This window comes from Onychostruthus taczanowskii, unplaced genomic scaffold (assembly GCF_017590055.1).
Source record: "Onychostruthus taczanowskii isolate IOZ18803 unplaced genomic scaffold, ASM1759005v1 scaffold46, whole genome shotgun sequence".
Classification (NCBI taxonomy): Eukaryota; Metazoa; Chordata; class Aves; order Passeriformes; family Passeridae; genus Onychostruthus; species Onychostruthus taczanowskii.
Genome location: NW_024502125.1, coordinates 813,148 through 831,181, shown reverse-complemented (window position 1 = coordinate 831,181; position 18,034 = coordinate 813,148). Strand labels below are relative to the sequence as shown.

The window sequence follows — 18,034 nt, the reverse complement described above, 5'->3', positions numbered from 1 at the left end:
GGTAATACAAATTCAATGCATTCTGGGGTTCTGCTATTCTGATAAAGCTCACTCATTTTAACACTTGATTCATAGGATGGACAGAACAATGTATATCCACCTACAGATAAAAAAATTAAATTAAAAAATTACTCTCAAACATGGTATCTAATTTTTCCCGTAAAGTATGGGAACACTTTCTGGTATCTCAGCAGTTAGTCTCCACATCCAACACAGCATGTTTCTGGTTTCAGTAGTATCAATAATGTACATGAACCTTAATTACAGAAAACACAATCATTGCAAATTAATTATATGCAAAACATTTTAAAATATTCATTGTCTTTCCTGACTGAAAAGAACCCCACCACCATATACTCAGATATAGGAATGCTTTAGCATTTAACTGGAAGTTTTCCAAAACAATTTATACTGTCACAGCAAATAAGTGATATCACACAATACTCTCTGACTATTTATTTAATACAAATTCCAATTTTTACTTACCAGTCTTGCACAGCATTGAAAGAGTCTTCATTTGTGATGTCATACATTAAAATGAAGCCCATTGCACCCCGGTAGTAAGCTGTGGTAATTGTTCTGTACCTCTCCTGGCCTGCTGTGTCCTGAAACAGTAACAAACAAAATTTTTACATTGCACATAAATTGAAAACTTTTTTCCTTTTCTTTTCTAGAAAACAAAGAGTTATTGTACAACTCTGTAATCCTGAGATAAGTAGAAATGGGAGAACTCTGCATTGGATCATAACAGGAGGGACATATGAGGGGAGAGTGGAGAGCAGCAGAAAGGCATGGTCCCCTGTCAACCCATAGATTCTGAGTCATTAGTGATTCATTTTATTCATCCTGAGTTGGGTAAGAACTTCCTCTTCTGATCCTGTCTTGTACCTTTCCAGTAAGACAGAAGTAAATTCTCAGTAAAATGCTGGAACATAATAGCATCCTTAGGACCTTCATTACAAGAACAGGATGGTTCCTGAAGTCAGAAAACATCTGGAACAAAAAGGCAATGCCTAATTGTTCTGTTCTTATGATTTTAATCCACAGGTCCTCATGTCAATGAGCACAAATACAGCTTTTTGCTGACCAAAAAAAAAAAAACCAAAACAAACAAACAAACAAACAAAAAAAACCTGTATGGCAGTGCTCATAAAACAAGGATGATATCTGGAAAAAAAAATTTGCTATCAGTCCCTTACCTCAACCCAGTTTTCTCCATAATCTTAATCAACTGTCTTTAAAGCAAGAATGTAGAAATGTCTTATCTCCTACTTCTTGCTTTCCTTATTTCCATTAAAAACTTTTCAGAGTAGCAATTAGCTTTTAATATATTTAATGTAATATCCAGAATAGTGTTTGGTGTAGAGAAAAGAAGCCTGGCAGCAGGTCTCATTAATGCTTTTATTAATATAAACCAATATTTAAAGGCCAAGAGGATGGTACCAGACTCTTTTCAGTGGTGCCCAGTGACAGGACAAGGAACAATGGCCATAAACTAAGCACAAAAAGTTTCACCTCAGCTTGATGAAGAACTTCTTCACATTGAGGGTGGCACTGGAGCAGGCTGCCCAGGGTGGTTGTGCAGTGTCCCTCTCTGGAGATGCTCAACCCCCACCTGGATGTGTTCCTGTGTCACCTTCTCTGGGTGACCCCACACTGGCCCAGGGGTTGGACAGGGTGATCTCCAGATGTCTTTCCCAACACTAAATATTCTCTGATTCTGTAATACAACTACCTCTGTCTGCACTAAAATTGAGACACAACAGAAATAACTGAAATATAGGAAATGCATAACTATTTCATGTTTCAGCGTACCTATTTAATATTTTAAACCATTAATATTAACAGCATTACAGGACACATATTTCAGTGCAATCCTGTAATTAACAGATCATCTGTGCACATTTAATTTTAACAAACTTTGAAAATTAATATCATTATTTCCAATGGTTTTTCAATATCTAGAAAATTAAACATGAAAATTAAATTCTTACAAAGAAGACTAACCAGTAACAAACATATTTGGTATGTTTTTTGAAATAGTTTCTAGTCTAGAAGTAGTCCCTTGTGAACAAAAGGAAAATAGATTAGATGGGCCTCCATTTCTGCATATATACCTCCTATTTCATAAACTAATAAAATAAGAAAAGGAAATTTACCTGCAATAGAAAACACTTTTAGATTAAAAAAATTTTCCAAGGTCATCACTGCAACTAACAACATTAGGTAGAATATATGATTCCTGTTCATCCTGCCTGCTGCTTTGATGCATTTTCAGTGATTCAAGATGGAAAGCTAAAGTAGTAGTTAGACTTTAGCAGGTCTCACATGAAGTTAGTTTACATCTTTGTGGGAAAGGCCAGACAGACCTAAGCTGTTTCTGTTTATGCTCTGAAGTGGCTGAGCCTCTACCAGCTGTGGTCTGGAGCTTGGATAGCTGCTCCCAGATTTTCTGGTGTTCTGGTGTTCCTGAATATTAAGGTATTAAGAAGTGCACTAAACCTGTACATATTTCATTTATGAAAAAAGCTTTTTTTTTTTTTCTTTTTCTTTTTTTGTTTGTTGGTTTGTTGTTTGGGTTTGAGGGGGTTTGTTGTTGTTGTTGTTGTTGGTTTCATTTATTTGATTTTTTTATTAGAAAAAACTTCTGGGAGGGACAGAAGCAAAATATGACCCACAGCAAACATTCAGCCTGTCCAGGAGAGGATTTTCAAACAAATTTTATCAGTGTCTATCTGCTTGGTTTTTAGTTAGAGACATGTTTGATTAGAATGTATGATAGTATGACAAGCAAGATGACGCTCTTACCGAAGACAATTTTATTTTGCTCAGTGGTTTCCACTGAGTCCCACCTACAGATAAGAGTGAAAAGCCCTAGCAATAAAGCCATTAGTCAATGATGCTTTCTGTCCCAGACACTGACTATTTTCCGTTCAGTGTAAAGCCACATAGGGTGGGCTTCGAAACTCTTGATAAAAAATGGGTTTAAAGGATGACAAATCAATATGACAATCCTTAAATGATTTTTACAAAGAGGCAGGAAGCTGCAGATAAAGATGCAAACACTGACTGACTTTGGGATAGAAGATGTTTTTCTAGACCCAAATTTGTCAGTCTGGGAAGGAACTAGGTATTTGGAGTTGTTCTCAAATTCTAATTCATAATTCTAAATTCACAGGTAATGATATGTTAATAGGGTGATAAAAAAAAGATTTCCTAAAGTGATATTTCAGTACACGACATAGATGGATGACCATTGATAAAGGGCAGTACATTAGTTACAAATACAGATAATAACATTCTTCTCTCTATTATTTTATATTCACTTCCTATGAAGAAGCAATTAAAATTTTAATAGGCCTAATGCCAAATTTATGCAGTAAAGTTTTTATGATCCTGTAAGAAATGAACCCAAATATAAATAACCAATGTTTCAAAACTTTTGTGTCCCACACATTCATAAGCATGTTCTTTATATTCAGACAAGAATATCTTTATAACTGCCCTAAGGATAGGTCCTTTCATATGACCATCAAGGAACTTAAATACCATTTGATAGGAGAGATAGCATACTAGAAAAATAATGAACTTTAATATTAAATATTATATTTTACTACACTCATTTATTTCAAACAGATAATACTATGTACATGATCTTTTTGTTTATTATCTTTTATTCTTATGGAAGAACTAAGGAGAAAATGATTGATTTCCAAATGTTATCATATTTATAGTTGTAAATCACTATGATTGTATCCTCAGGTATTGTTATATACTTGTACTTGAAGAAAACCTTTTCCAATTCAGGTAGTTGCTGTTTTCTTAGTCTATTTGGCAAGACCACAGAACTGATCTGATGACTGTCTTCTTAGATTTAAATTCTAAAATATAATATCTGTACTTGCACTGACTGATGTTTAATTTCTAATCAAATGAAATAAAATAAGCCCGAGGAAGAATAAAATTTGGCCTGTTATTGACTGGCCTTTTAAACAAGGCAGTTCATTTTTATCTTTGATGAGCAGAAAACAAGACACATAGATGCTGTTGGTGACTTCTTCATTCATGTAGTTAATGTCTGGTAAGAACAGATGATTGTCTAGATTGGAAATGCAGAAGGAAATGTTTTATGAAAACTACCACACACAGTAGACAAAAAGAGGTATTTTAGAAATCTTAGACAAAACACACACAGAGAAATCTCAGCAGCTACAAGAAATATTTTCAAATATTACATTCACTTCCACAAATTCAATTTTTAATACAGCTACACTCTTCTATTCACTTCTGGTTAGCTGATCCTATCTTTGTGGATCTGTGGCATCAGATTTTAATTATTAAATCACATTATTATAAGGTTTAGTGGTCACAGTACTTTAGAAATTGTATTTCTACAATTTCTGAGCATTGTATACAGCACAACAGCTAATAGCCCACAGTCTTGAGTATTTGAAGACTCTGATACTTGCACAGATTTCCTTTTCATGTTTTGATGCCTCTAGTATGCTTTGTTGGGTTTCTTTTCTTAACTGATTTTTTTCATGTATAATAGAAATTAGTCATCTGCAAATATTTTTGTGTTCCAGATCCTGATATGTATTATTTCATATTAGAAAAATTCATTGGTTTTTGTGAGTGATTCAACAGCTAAAAGGATCAGTAAAGTTTTTCTATCAGTGAAGGTCTTGAAGAGGGCACATACATCTGTAGACTGGGAAAGAAGAATGATAGAGGTATAGACTGAATGCACAATATTTGGTTCTGCCTCTTGATGAAGATAGCAATCTAGTATGCTTTTGGCCAACTCTCCTTTCATTCTTCCTGATCACATATATATCAAATGATAGGCAGACAAATAATTACCGTGTTACCTTGTCTCTTCCTTTGAGTTAGACTTAAAGCTGTGAAATTTGACACAGAATAAAACAATAAGCAAAGATATGTTAGATGTTTGTAGAGTAACTACCTGAATCAGTGTTTGTCCTGTGTTCCTCTCTAATAATGTCATGGAAAGATCTGATTGTTACTGTGGAACTACTATATAATTGGAGGCTTTATTGTATGGCGAATGCACAAGCTGCTGACAACAGTGCTCCCAGAAGAATGGAGAGATATCATGTAATAGCCATCTGTGAAAGTAGAAACACTTGAGGACAGGAAGCTGGCTAACTCAAGAGGAAATAATGTGTTTCACGTGAAGTTAAGAGTTTAGGGGGCTGGAAAGTTTCAAAACAAACCAAGGTCCTGAAGGCAATCCTGGAGATACTACTTTGTATCTTACTTGCAAAGTACAGTTATCCAACTCAACAGAAGTAAACCCCTCCTACTGTTAAATCCTGCTAAGCTAGACTTCATCGAGAATGTGACCATACCAGCTTAGACTATGCTATTTTTTTGCAATGGGTTAAATCAGACACTTGAATTAATCTGCTGTCTGCCCTCCCTCTCACCCTCACCTAGCACTGCACCACTGACAGGAACAATACGTTATGCAAATAACTTGCAAGGGGAGCTGCTCATTATCAACATAGGCAGTTCTGAAGGTGGAAACAAACATCATTTGGCAGCAAGAACTTTTAATGAGCCTATCATGAGAGTTCAGCCTGCAAAACACAAATGTATTTTTTGGCGTGCTTAAATGACTCTGTGCCTCTGCATTTCTGTTCTGTATGCCAAACATACAAATATATATTTTAGATCCACTTTCTCACTACAAGTATTACTCATATCATAATACAGCTTATTCCATGTGCCTACATAAACCTGGCAAGAGTAGAGGAGGATTTCTTGAATGGTGTTTATACCTCTGCTTCACATCCACACCATTTGATGGCAAGGCAAATAGAAAGGTAAATTAGAAATGTGAGTGGGGTGAATCCTCAATTGCAGGCCAAATTTTTCTGTTAAGGTAAAGAAAACTGCCACAGCAATGAAGAATCTCAGCTCCCTAATGAGTTTCATTTTCTTTCCTGCTGTTGCTACCCTAAGGTTATTTATATACTGAACCAAAGAGATTATGTATTTCTTCAATTTTTCCAATCTCTCCTCAGGTATTTCTGGGGTCTCAGAAAAAAAAGGATAAAAATTAAAATTCCTCCCAGGACCCCCCCAAAACCCCCCCCCCACCCCCCCCCCCCCCCCCCAACCAGCCAACCAAACAACCAAAAACCATCAGAAAAACCCCAAAAGCCAAATATTCACCGCCCTCAGAACAAACAAACAAACAAACCAAACCAAACAAACAAACAAAAAACCAAAACAAAAAAACCCCCCCCAACAAACAAACAAAAAATCCCCCCCCCCAAAAAAAAAACCCAAAAAAACAAAACAAAAAAAACCACCAAAACCTGAAGACGTTATTCAAGGAGGAGCAAGAGAGGATGTCTGCAAAAATCTTATTGAGATAACACCTAGGAAGAGCAGCTGTGGGTTTATATCAGAAGCAGCTGGGCAGGGTACAGACAAGGAGGACAGGTAGAAACACCGCTGGAGCAGGAGGAGCTGATTATCCCAGGAGCACTGTTTCTCAGCAAACAGTACTTTCAACAGAAAGTGTTAGGCACACAGACAGACAAGCACTTGAAAGGAAAACACAGTTTGAAACACTTACTTTAGCTAACATACAATAAAAAAGATGTAACACAATATATTGCCAATTCAGTCTTCGCTTATGCACCTATTTTCCGTCAGCAGCTCTTTCCAAATTTCTCACGGCTTTGGTCTCCCTGGAAGTCTGTCTCTAATATTCATGTGTGTATATATATACACATAAATATTTATACATGTAAAAATATATGAGTGTATCTGTGAATGCATGCATGTGTTTGTAGAAATACATATAGGCATTTGGAGCTTGAAAAGACAGCTACTGATCTTGCCAATACATACCTGCTAACCTTATGTGCTAATCCTTATAATTTGCCTCAGAATCACAGCTGACACTTACTTCCTCAAACAGGAGGCATGCAGGAGCATGGCGGGGCTAGCTGAAAATATCTGGGGTCAGAGCAGAGGAGAGAGACATTATTCCAATGTAGCTGGCAAAAAGGGGCCTGGGGGGGCTGTCCTGGCAGGACAAAGGTACAGCAGAGCCTGCACTGAGACACTGGCTCCTAGAAAGGTCGGGCTAGCACTGGAAAAGTATTTTACTGACAGATTAACTTTCTCTCACTCCATCTATGGAGCTGCTCATTGCACCTGAAATATATATATGTGTGTATATATATATATATATATATATATATATATATATATATATATATTTCTCCTTTCCTGTTCTTTCTTCTCTCTCCTTATTTTTAAGACTCACATAATACGTCCATTCTCTGCAGTTCAACTATCATGCCTTCCTAACACACAAAATTTAGGAAAGCAGTGTAGCACTGTCTCCTTTCCAGCCCAGTGGAACTTGATCTCAGTTGCCATCAGTTCTGGCTCAGTTTTTGAACTCTGCTGCCATTTCATGCATGTCCCCTCTTTTCCCACCACAGGCTGTAGCTTTCTCCTGGTCCTGTCTTCTCCTTGAATGTCATCTGTCTTAATTTGCTGGATATGAAGATTAATTCTTCTTGCCCTTCTTCCTCATCTTTGGACATGCATTGGATCAGCAGAACTTGGAATTATCCATAAAAGTAAAACAAATTTAAAAACTCCTTTATATTTTTACCAAACTTCCTTTAAAGTCTTAAGCAGAATTTCTTTCAGGAAGAAACCACATAGTGGAAATAATGACCTTATAAAATCTAATTCTCACTTCATGTATATATTGCAAATACATTTTAGGAGTCACATTAAAAAGTAAATTAATATTGAAGTGCAGTTTGTCACCACATCTACAGAAAGAAAAAGAGATAACTTTCTATTTGTATTATTTTGAAATACTTGTAAATCAAAATGTAAAAATTTCCTCACATTTTTCAGGAAAATAATGAAGCAACAGAGACCCATTCTGAAAAAAACCCCCAGTTCTATACAATCAAAACCAGCAAAGCTGTGACAAGTATCTTTGTTTTACAGGCAGTTATTACCATTCGGGAAGCAGCACATGAAAAAAATGTGATATTCCTAGTTTTGTCATTTTTTGTTTTTTACAGCTCTTGTTCCTAGTCCTGAGATTGTAGGAGAACAGCAATGGCTTTTTTTCTTCTTTTTAATTTTTATATTCAGAGACCAAAAATGTATCCTGGTGCATAATGAAAAAAAAAAAAAAAAAAGCCAAAAAAAAAACCCAACAAAACTTTTAATATAAACTGAAATTAATGTATTAGCCATAAAATTTTTACTAAAGCCAAAATAATTTTGGAATGCTGAAATTCCACTGAATTCTGGAAAAACCTGAGAGGATCAGAACAAGCTGCATTTTAATGAAAAGAAGAAGAAATATAAGATCTATGATAACATTACAAGGAACAGTAATCTTCAAAACCTCATACTCAACTAGAGACAACCTTCAGACTTCAGCGGAAGTGTCCTCAAGCTCCAGGACTGTACTTGGTAATTTGGACACTAAACAGTGGCTGTCACACTTACAGTGGGATGGGTATAGCTGGAAAGGTCATTCCTAATGCTGTGAGACCTATGCCTATTCCTATTAGAAAAATAAAAAGTAGAGCTGTTTCATCCACAGATGAAACATACAGCAGCATAGATGCCTTTCATTTAGCAGTGAGTAGAAAAATACCACTGATCTATATTGGAAGTTAACAGACTTAGAGGCAAGTTGACAACTATCATAAAAACAAAGAACAATACTGAGAGTTATTGGAATGTCAGAGTATACTGCTCTTCCCATTTCTGTATTTTGATTATATACTTACAAATCTTTTTAATTAACTGCTTCTCTCTAGAACTTTTTGTTCACAAAATAATAACCTTTCGTCTTTCTCTTCCCCTTGTTATTCATTCCTATTCTGCATCTCTAACAGCTTTCTCTATTAATATTCATTATTCATATTTAATTAACTTACACTTATTATTCAGGATGAATTGGGATCCACTGATAGCAAAAAGTTTGACCAGCCATTTTGATAACAGTTCTATGTTAGTGGCTCATTGCACTGAAAAAATTTCCATAATAGTGCCATCATATTACAATATTATGCAAATCTTCATCCACTGATTAGCTAACAGCATCTCTTGGCTATTGAAAGCTAAGAAAATAACTCTTTCCTCATGACAACAGTGAGCTTAGCACATTTTGTTCTGGGTCTTTTTTAGATGCAAAGCCTTATAACACTCCAACTCTAAGAGAGAAATGACCTCATAGTAAAAAGAACATTTTAAAACCATAAACCAAGCAATCTTGCCAGAAACTCTCTCCCCACCTCTACATTTTCTGCAGATTTAAACACAGAGGTGATAAGCCTCTGTGTTTAAATCTGCAGTGAAGATTCTCTCATTTGCAACAAATTACAGAAACACTCATATTAAATATTAATAACCTTCCAAACTTCCCCAGGAGTAAATGAATGCACTTCTAGTCAGAATATTACGTTTAAAAACATGTTTAAAGGCTCATTGGAATTACTAGTCTTGTACTTTTACCATATTTTCTTTAAAATTTAAAATCCATAAAACAAAAAAGAACACAACTTCCAACACAGAACTAGACACATTTTACCCACTTGAAGTAAGAAACTAAAAATGCCTTATTTCTTGAAGGGTTCAGGAATGGTAGCAGTCCAATCCATCCAGAACTTACATAAGGGCTGGTAAAAGGTGCAGAACTTTGTGCTTTAGAATACCTCGTAAATAAAAACACTGGGCTACAGTGCTAGTGCTACAACAGCTTCTTTCCACCTTGAGAACAAAATGCTGCTTTAGAGCTATCTGGAAGATTCCTTGTAGGAGGATCTATAGATAACTCCTCTATGCTCTTTCTGTGTCTGTGTCAACTGTTTCCTGAGGAAAGCATAAAGATACCAAAGGAAATTCTGGAAGTTCTTTGTTTATCACAACTTAGGCAGGTATTTTATATTCTAAGGCTCAGCAGAAAAAGCACTTGTTATTTTCTGGAGAACCTCACCAGTGATTTATCCAAAGCACAGAGTGCACCATTCTTTCCTCCAGCAATACAGTTCCTTCACGTCTTTCCTGGGACTGTTCCCTCCACTGACACAGAACGATTGAGAGCTCTGTTTTCAGGACACTCTCCACCAACCTCTCGCTTCCACTTTTGAATCATTTGTTTTCCAACAGTTTGTTATCCCTTTTTTACTGCACAGGAGTCCACCATGGCTTTCAGACAGTTATTGACACAAAGGTGATTCAAGACCAAGAATCTGGCTCCAAGTCTTTTAGACTTAGAATGACTACTCTAGTTCTTTCAAAGCCAATCTTTATCAAATCTTGCAAGATGCTGGAAAACAGTTTTTCCTTACCCTTAATTATTTTAGTTTCCTTGTGCTAGAATTAAGAGGACACATAACATAAAGATATTACATAAAGATATACATAAAGATAACATATAACATAAAGATACTTTTGATATCAATATGCTGCTAGAATTATCTACATGTAAGATTTATCTGCTAATTTGGGGAAACTCTAAATTGGATCGAAGTCACAAAAAAAAAAAAGTCTCATCAAAGAAAGATGGAAGTCTTAGATACACTATAAGCACTCCTAAAATCTCTTCACTAAGAAAAGAAAGTTTAAAGATGCCCATTAGATCCAACAATTTAATCTACTACATTATATGAGAGTGGGGTTTTGTTCAAAAATATATACATTTCATCCAAAGCAAAAGAACATTGTGTTCTCTTGCTTGTCATAAATACCTCTGAACTATGGCTGCACATCAAGAGGTCATGTTTAGAACACTTCTCTACTGTCCTCGTCTTTGATGAGAGACATGTAATTGAAGAGAACACAGGTTATTCTAACCAGAAAATAGTTATTTAGCATGAAAATGTGTCAGCAGCTGACACTGTTTAATGCATACCCACCAATCATGTCTGTTATTTTGTTATGGTTTAAAACAGTAAGTTATTAAAGAGTGAGTTGTAAAAATAAGTTAAATATATCAGGTGTGATTAATCTATGAATCTTGAATTATTTCAAGTACAGTGCCCTTATATTTGCATTCTCTTTGTAGGGAATTCTGCCATAAAGTGGCATAATTAAATCAAATATCATCTAAATTGCAGTTTAATTTGGCCCTTGGTCTCTCTTTTTCTTTTAGGTCAGACTGTTTGAGAGCTGTGTGCCTAGCATATGCATAAGCATATTTAGCAATTCTAATGACTTTGTAATTTTAAAATCTAACTTTGGAGAAAAAACCAATCTTACCAGAAAGCATAACTGCCAAGCCTAGGAATGGAAGGAAAGGAAAGGGAAAGAAAAAGGAAAGGGAAGGGAAAGGGAAAGGGAAACAAAAAGGAAAGGGAAAGGGAAAGGGAAAGGGAAAGGGAAAGGGAAAGGGAAAGGGAAAGGGAAAAGGCAAAGGCAGAGGCAAAGGAAATTTCATTTGGAAGGGACTGTCCCAATAAAATTTCAGTGGGAAGAGGCTGTACAACTGTCTGACCACTTTAGAGCTGACCAAAAGCTACAGCATGATCTTATGAGCATTGTACAAATGACTCTTAAACACGGACAGGTTTGGGGGTATGGACCTCATCTCTAGGAGAGAAAGAAATATTATTCAAGAGTTTCTTCAATAAACTGGGCAATAAGTGAAGCAAATAAAAGGTATCAAAGATGAAGTTTCTTAACTAGGAAATTTTCTTTCTATATTTATATTTCAAAAAGCACCAGGCAAACCAAACAGCAGCAAGACCTCTACACTTCAAGGAAGAAGTGAAGTTTTAGAAGCGTCCATGGAACCTGGCAAGAGAATATGGACTAATTCCTAACAAAAAAGCATGTTACAAACTTTATGAATGCATAGGTAGCCTGATGCATTTTGATAAAGAGACATTTCCAGAAATCTTGATGAAGAGAAGTAATTTTTGTAAGGAATTCAAGCCTTCAGGTGCTTTGCTGGATGATGGCTAGAACAGTAATCATATTTTGGAATGAAATATTAGATGAGCTAACATTACTCCTTGGATTTTTAAGAAAGTCTAATTTATGTCTAATTAGACATAATTAAAAAAACAGAGATCACAGTTAACAAAATTTGTAAAACTAATATTTTGCATTTAGAATTTCAGAAAAAAGAAATATGAACTTGCTAATTCTTTATCATTTAAAAGTGATTAACACATTTACCTTTTACATATGAATAACAGTTTGCTGTGACTCACAGACAGTAAATAATAAGACCCTATGACATGAAAAAGATCATATTAAAAGTTCATTATTTTACTTCTAAATTAACTGAAGAAATAATATTAGCACTTGGGATTATTGATGCAAGGTTATTTCACTGGAAAATGCTGGACTACTCAAATCTAATTTTATCTTCTTTTGCCTTATTTTTTAAGCAAGCAAAACAGTAAATTATGAGACCAATTAACATGAAATTTTCAAGCAGAACACAGTAAGAGAAAAAAGTCTCCTTGCTTTTGTAAATACACAGTTGCACCATTCTTAATTTTATTTTTGGTAACAAAATGTATATTTAAAGAGAGAAAAACTGGATCCTTAATAGTAAATTAATTAACCTTTTAGAAAAATCCAAAGGCATTTATGCTGATATAAGTAAAGGGTTAGAATCCTATCCATCCTTACAAGAGCTAACAAATCAAATACCAAATCAAAACAATGAAGAGACAGACTTGTCAGGGTAGAAGGCCTGAGTGAAATGCATAATTCCCTCCTAAATATTATATAATTCTTGTATTTATTAGCAGGCAGAATGATTGCCACAGTTTATTTGAAGTTTTGAATGCAAACATTTCAATAAAATAAAATGTGCTGGTATAAATAATTTCTAGAGGTAGAATTTAGATCATATATGATGAACTATAATTAGTGTTATTCTTCAGCTGAGATTCTTGAACGACAGGTGTTCTTTCAGAAATCAGAATTATTCTGTCTTAATGCACCATAAAGGAATAGGAAATTACTGTCTAATGGAAGCAGAAAAATGACCAGCTGTGAAATCTGTAGCAAGTATAATTATAATCAGAGCTACATTAAAGCACTAGCTACTTCAAAACCAGACATCGGGCTTATATACAGTCAAAGAACAGTCTAAAAGCAAATTGAGTGTAAATAACTTTCAAAGGGCTTTGCTGCCTAGAGTGCACCACTGACTACACTGAAGTAGTGGATGTCTGATCACAAGAATTCTACTTTAATTTATACACTGTGATATTTTTTCTGAAATTTAAAATATCGGTAAAATTAAGAGACAGCTTCCTGAAAATCACCATATTCTACTACATCTCTATCCCATTCCTTCTCAGAAAAAACTCTTATAACTCTCACATAACAGTGGTTTTAGAGTAGTAGTAGTAGTAGGAGTAGTAGTAGGATTTCCTGATTTGTCAACAATATAGCCCCAGAGGTGAGTCTTCCTGTGTACATACAGCAATTCATAAGTATATATACATATAACATGACAAAATGTATATAACACAAATCATAAATATTCACTATTCCTATTGTGATATAAAGAGGTATGGTTTTTTGTAAACATGCCCCATATATTATGCCTTTGTGTTAGGGAAGAAGAAAGCAAATTTTTCAGATTGCAAATTTGTGTCTACAGTTCCAGAATTCTAACCGACCTCCTCAAAGCATGAGGAAAAGGAAATACACTTCTCCGTAATTGTTCCTTTATACATTTGCATTTCATTAATCACAAAGAGAGGAATTACCTAACAGGAGAGCTAAATTCAGGAGTGTGAATCAGATCTGCAAGCATACTAAGACATTGGAATTATTTTGGATTCATATATTATTTACCAAATAAATTCAAAGTTAAGTGTAAATGATAGCAAATTAAATGACTTTTTCAAATACAGATTAGACTAAAAATATTTGAAAAGCCATGCCAATAAATGCCCTGATAGAGCAGCTTTTCAGCACAGAGCAGAGAACAATAAAGGTTCCTTAACAATGCCTCTCCAGGCTTTTTTCACTGCAGAAGACACCTTTTAGTGGACTTGTATTTTCCCTTGATGCAAACTCTGCCTTTGCTGCAATCTGAATAGAAAGCCCAGCAATCTGTTCACTGAATATAGGACTGATCAGCATATTAACTGGAAATTGCATTATTAGACATTAAGCCACGTGTTCTTTGATCCTAGATAAAAACTAGAGATCTTTTCTACCCTGATTTGATTAAATTGTGGGACATGTTATTTCATTGTGCAGACATAACTGAATTATCATCCATCAGCTGACAAAATGCTTCTGTGACTGAAAAGGCAGACTGACAGCCAAAGGAGAGACTTGAATAAAGATCAAAGTGAGAACTGATCCCAGAAAGGAGGGTTGGAGCTTTTTCTTAATATATAGTTTCTACCATACTGTGATGGGAAGAAAAAGTCTGTTCATTTCACATGTAAGCATGCTCAAAGATTGCTGCTTTGAAGATAATTTACCAGGGTTGTTTATTAGGAGGCTCCATATAGGATCCCAGGGGTCTCTGTTTCAGCCCACAGCACACAGCTCAAACAGAAGTTATTAATTTTCCTAAATCTAACCGCTGTGGATTTCACAGTCACATTTACAGATGAGCAGAAGCAACAAATGAATATGAAGAACACATGACATTTTTTCCCATTCTTTCCCTTGTAATCTTCAATGTGATGAAAATGTATTCTTTGTGACACATAATTTTGTCTAAATGGATATACTACAATCTTTTGGTTTCATATGAAATTTTCTTTGATGCCAGCTGCCATCAAAGTTACTAGATGCTGCAGGAAGTATATGTTCTCCAAAATTATGAAACCAAACTTCTCTAGTGTACAGGAGTTCCTGAGTGCTTTAGGTACTTGGTCTTCAAAACTGTGAATGAGGACAGCTCCATAAGTCATCATTAGGTGGTCAAGACGATTGAACAGGTTCAGGTGGTTCCAGCATGGATGGTTCAGAATGCAGTACATGTACTTTATTATGTAATGTATAGAAATATTAAATTCAATCAACAGTTAATTAATATTTTTAAATCACAAATTCAAACAAAATACACTCAATTTAGTCACTTCGTACACCCAAGAAGGATCTTAATCGCACAGAACATTTTAACTGGACTTGGAGGAAAATTACCAACCACAAAAATTACTCTCTGCCCTCAAATATTTTATTAGACTTGCCATATGCTTATCTAAAATAGAATAACTGGAACATCAGACTCACCCTGTATTTTATCAGAACATCTTGTGAATTAATAAGTCTTTGAAAACACTGATGAAAGTAACTCATTAAATCCATTTCAATAATGTGTACCACAAAAGTGTTTAATAACAAATCTATTATATATAATTATACATTAAATATAAACTCTCCTTTAAAAAACCAAATGTATACAGATTCAAGTATAAAAATGTAAATTCCATTTTTTATAGGACATTTTAGACTAAATCTTACCAAAGAAAGCATATAGGGCTAAAATACAGTATTTAAGATGGGTGATACACTTTCAACCCATGATATCCAAACAGATATCTCTTCTCTGCTGAGCATCACCCCAGGATCCAGGTGGCATGATCAGGGCTAGTGAAGTCTGATCTGACTCAAGTGTGGCAGGAAGTGTGAGTAAGGGTCTGAGATCATGATGCAGTAGTGACAATAAATGGGGTCCTGACTGATGACCTAAGATCATTCATGCTTTATTGTGGGTCTCTCATCAAAACTTCACTTAATTGAGAAAGTTCAGAATTGTTTGGAGGTTGGTTTGTTTGTTTATATTTTAATTCTCTAATTTGTATAACAGAATGCTGAAGCCTAAAGCCAGAAAAATCATTTTAGGCTGCATTTTTTCTTTCTCCGTGCTCAACACAACTCCTATACTTGGCTTTTAAACATGATGCATTTTCCCCTCTCTCTTCTCTTTGACTCTTAAAGCTCCTTGTGCATTTATAACCTGTTCATCTGTAAAGAACAAAGAAATAGGCAAACTGCATACCTCCCAGGTGGAGTGTTTGAAACACAGAATATCTTGAATGAATAATCCATGTAGAGTGACACAGAATATTAAACCCAAGCTGTCTTATAACTGTGCTAGTTTTTCTCTTCCCTTCCAACCTTTTTTTATTGAGAAATGACTATATCCTTAGTACACCATTCATTTGCCACTAAAATAGTAAAATCTGCTGTATAGTATCATTCCATGCCTTTCCTCATAAAGAAAACAATTGCAACACAATGTCTAACTGCGGCAAAAAAAAAAAGGATGCTCACAGTATTATGTTACTTACTTGAATTCTCAGAGATGTGTAATGGGTATTTCATTAGTACTCAAGAAAAATTTCTAGCATTATTAAAAATTAATTGACATAGGGGTAAGGACTGGATTTTATGAAAGATACAGTTAAAAGCTTTTACTGCTGCAAATATAGATAACTTTTTCTAATAAGTATCTTGTATTTTGTATCTAATAAGTATCTGTGTTCTGTATGTTACATACCATACAGAATAACCTTATAAATTGGGTCTGTGTCATTAGGACACAACAGTGTTAATGTCCTCTGATATTTAGTATACAAAAATGCACTCTATATAAATTCAATCTATAACTTCAACAAAAATTTAGATAAAGATTAGATTATATTACATTTCAAAGCTTTTAAGAATCAATCATGACTTCTTTTCCAAATAAAAACCTATCACATTCAAATAGCTTTTTTTCTTAAGCATGGACAGGGATCATAAATGCTGCATATTTTTGGGGGGATTCTCATGTGTTTCAATGAAAATCAAAAGAACCATTTACCCAAGTTGCTGAAAATTGAAAATTTAGCACGAAAATTAGTATCATCAAAAAGTGATTGCCAGCCATATAATGAGGATGTGTTACAGAGTGAATCCAAGACCTATTGGCAGAAGGGCAAACTGTAAACATCTTGTTGATGAGGCTTTCTGGTTCAGCTCCACTGCAGCATCTTAGGCCTTCTGGCCTGCTCAAAGTTACCCTCTTCATTTTCAGAATCTATTGTCCCAGCTGGCAGCCACTGCTCACACGTGACAACACAGCATTTGTCAGTTTGGGGATGGCCAGCTGGATGCTCCGCTCTGGCTGTTCATCACACATCACTGCACTGAGAAGAGCTGTGCATTGCACAGCACCACTGCATAACCAGCTTCTGTTCACTAGCTAAGGCACTTCATCGACTCCCTCATCCACACTACTCTATTTTCATCTCCTTCTCTCTGTGTCTCTTGTACTTTGCATGAGGCAGCTTCCTTAGCTCTGCCTTTAGCCCTATCCCACCTCGGTTTTTTTGCTGTACCCTTCTTTTATACTGCTTACTGTTAGCCATTGGCCTCCCAGAGTCACCTGTTGTGAAGTGCCCCGTTATCACCTCTATTATCACACTGAACTGCTTGGAGCCAGAGCCGGGCACCCCTGAAAAACAGGAAGCACAGTTTGGAGAGTGCTGCAAATAAAGAGCAGTACTATAATCGTGATTCATATTTTCTGTGCAAAGGTGTGCAACATGAGTCATATGAAGTGGTGCTCTGAAAGTGATCTAATGTGAGTTGTATGCTCTTTCCAGCCCCTGATGAATACTGCTAGAAGGCAATCTATAAATTACATTAACATAAATAAGGTCATTTGAACTACACAATGTGTAGCTGAACACAAAAAAGATGGCCTAATTTTAAGAAATTCCCCACATTTAATAACAGCTGTGCATACAGATGATATCTATTTGGATATTCAAATACACATTCATGTGTTTTGTGGTAATTTATTTGTTAATACTTCAGTATTTGCTATTACCCATTTCTTTTTTGTAGATGCATCACACAAATACATGGTTGTGACCTCTCTCCTAAAACCCAGGGACCATCAAGTATCTCTTCAGTTGTACCACTGCTGTGTGGACCTGTATGATAGAGAATTCAAATGTCACCTATACAATCCACGTCTTTCTTGCCTGGCTAACAATACATGTGCCCTCCTTAACACTTT

The 18,034-nt window shown here is 35.3% G+C and overlaps 1 protein-coding gene across 2 annotated transcripts in view; it reads right to left on the bottom strand.

Moving 5' to 3' along the window:
- Positions 1 to 18,034, bottom strand: part of RAB3C (RAB3C, member RAS oncogene family) — a 116,432-nt gene that overhangs the window by 58,741 nt on the left and 39,657 nt on the right. For both annotated transcript variants that reach the window (XM_041414658.1, XM_041414659.1), the window contains exon 3: positions 487 to 605. In XM_041414658.1, coding sequence (XP_041270592.1) covers positions 487 to 605 — 119 coding nt within the window. The remainder of the gene's footprint in view (positions 1 to 486; positions 606 to 18,034) is intronic.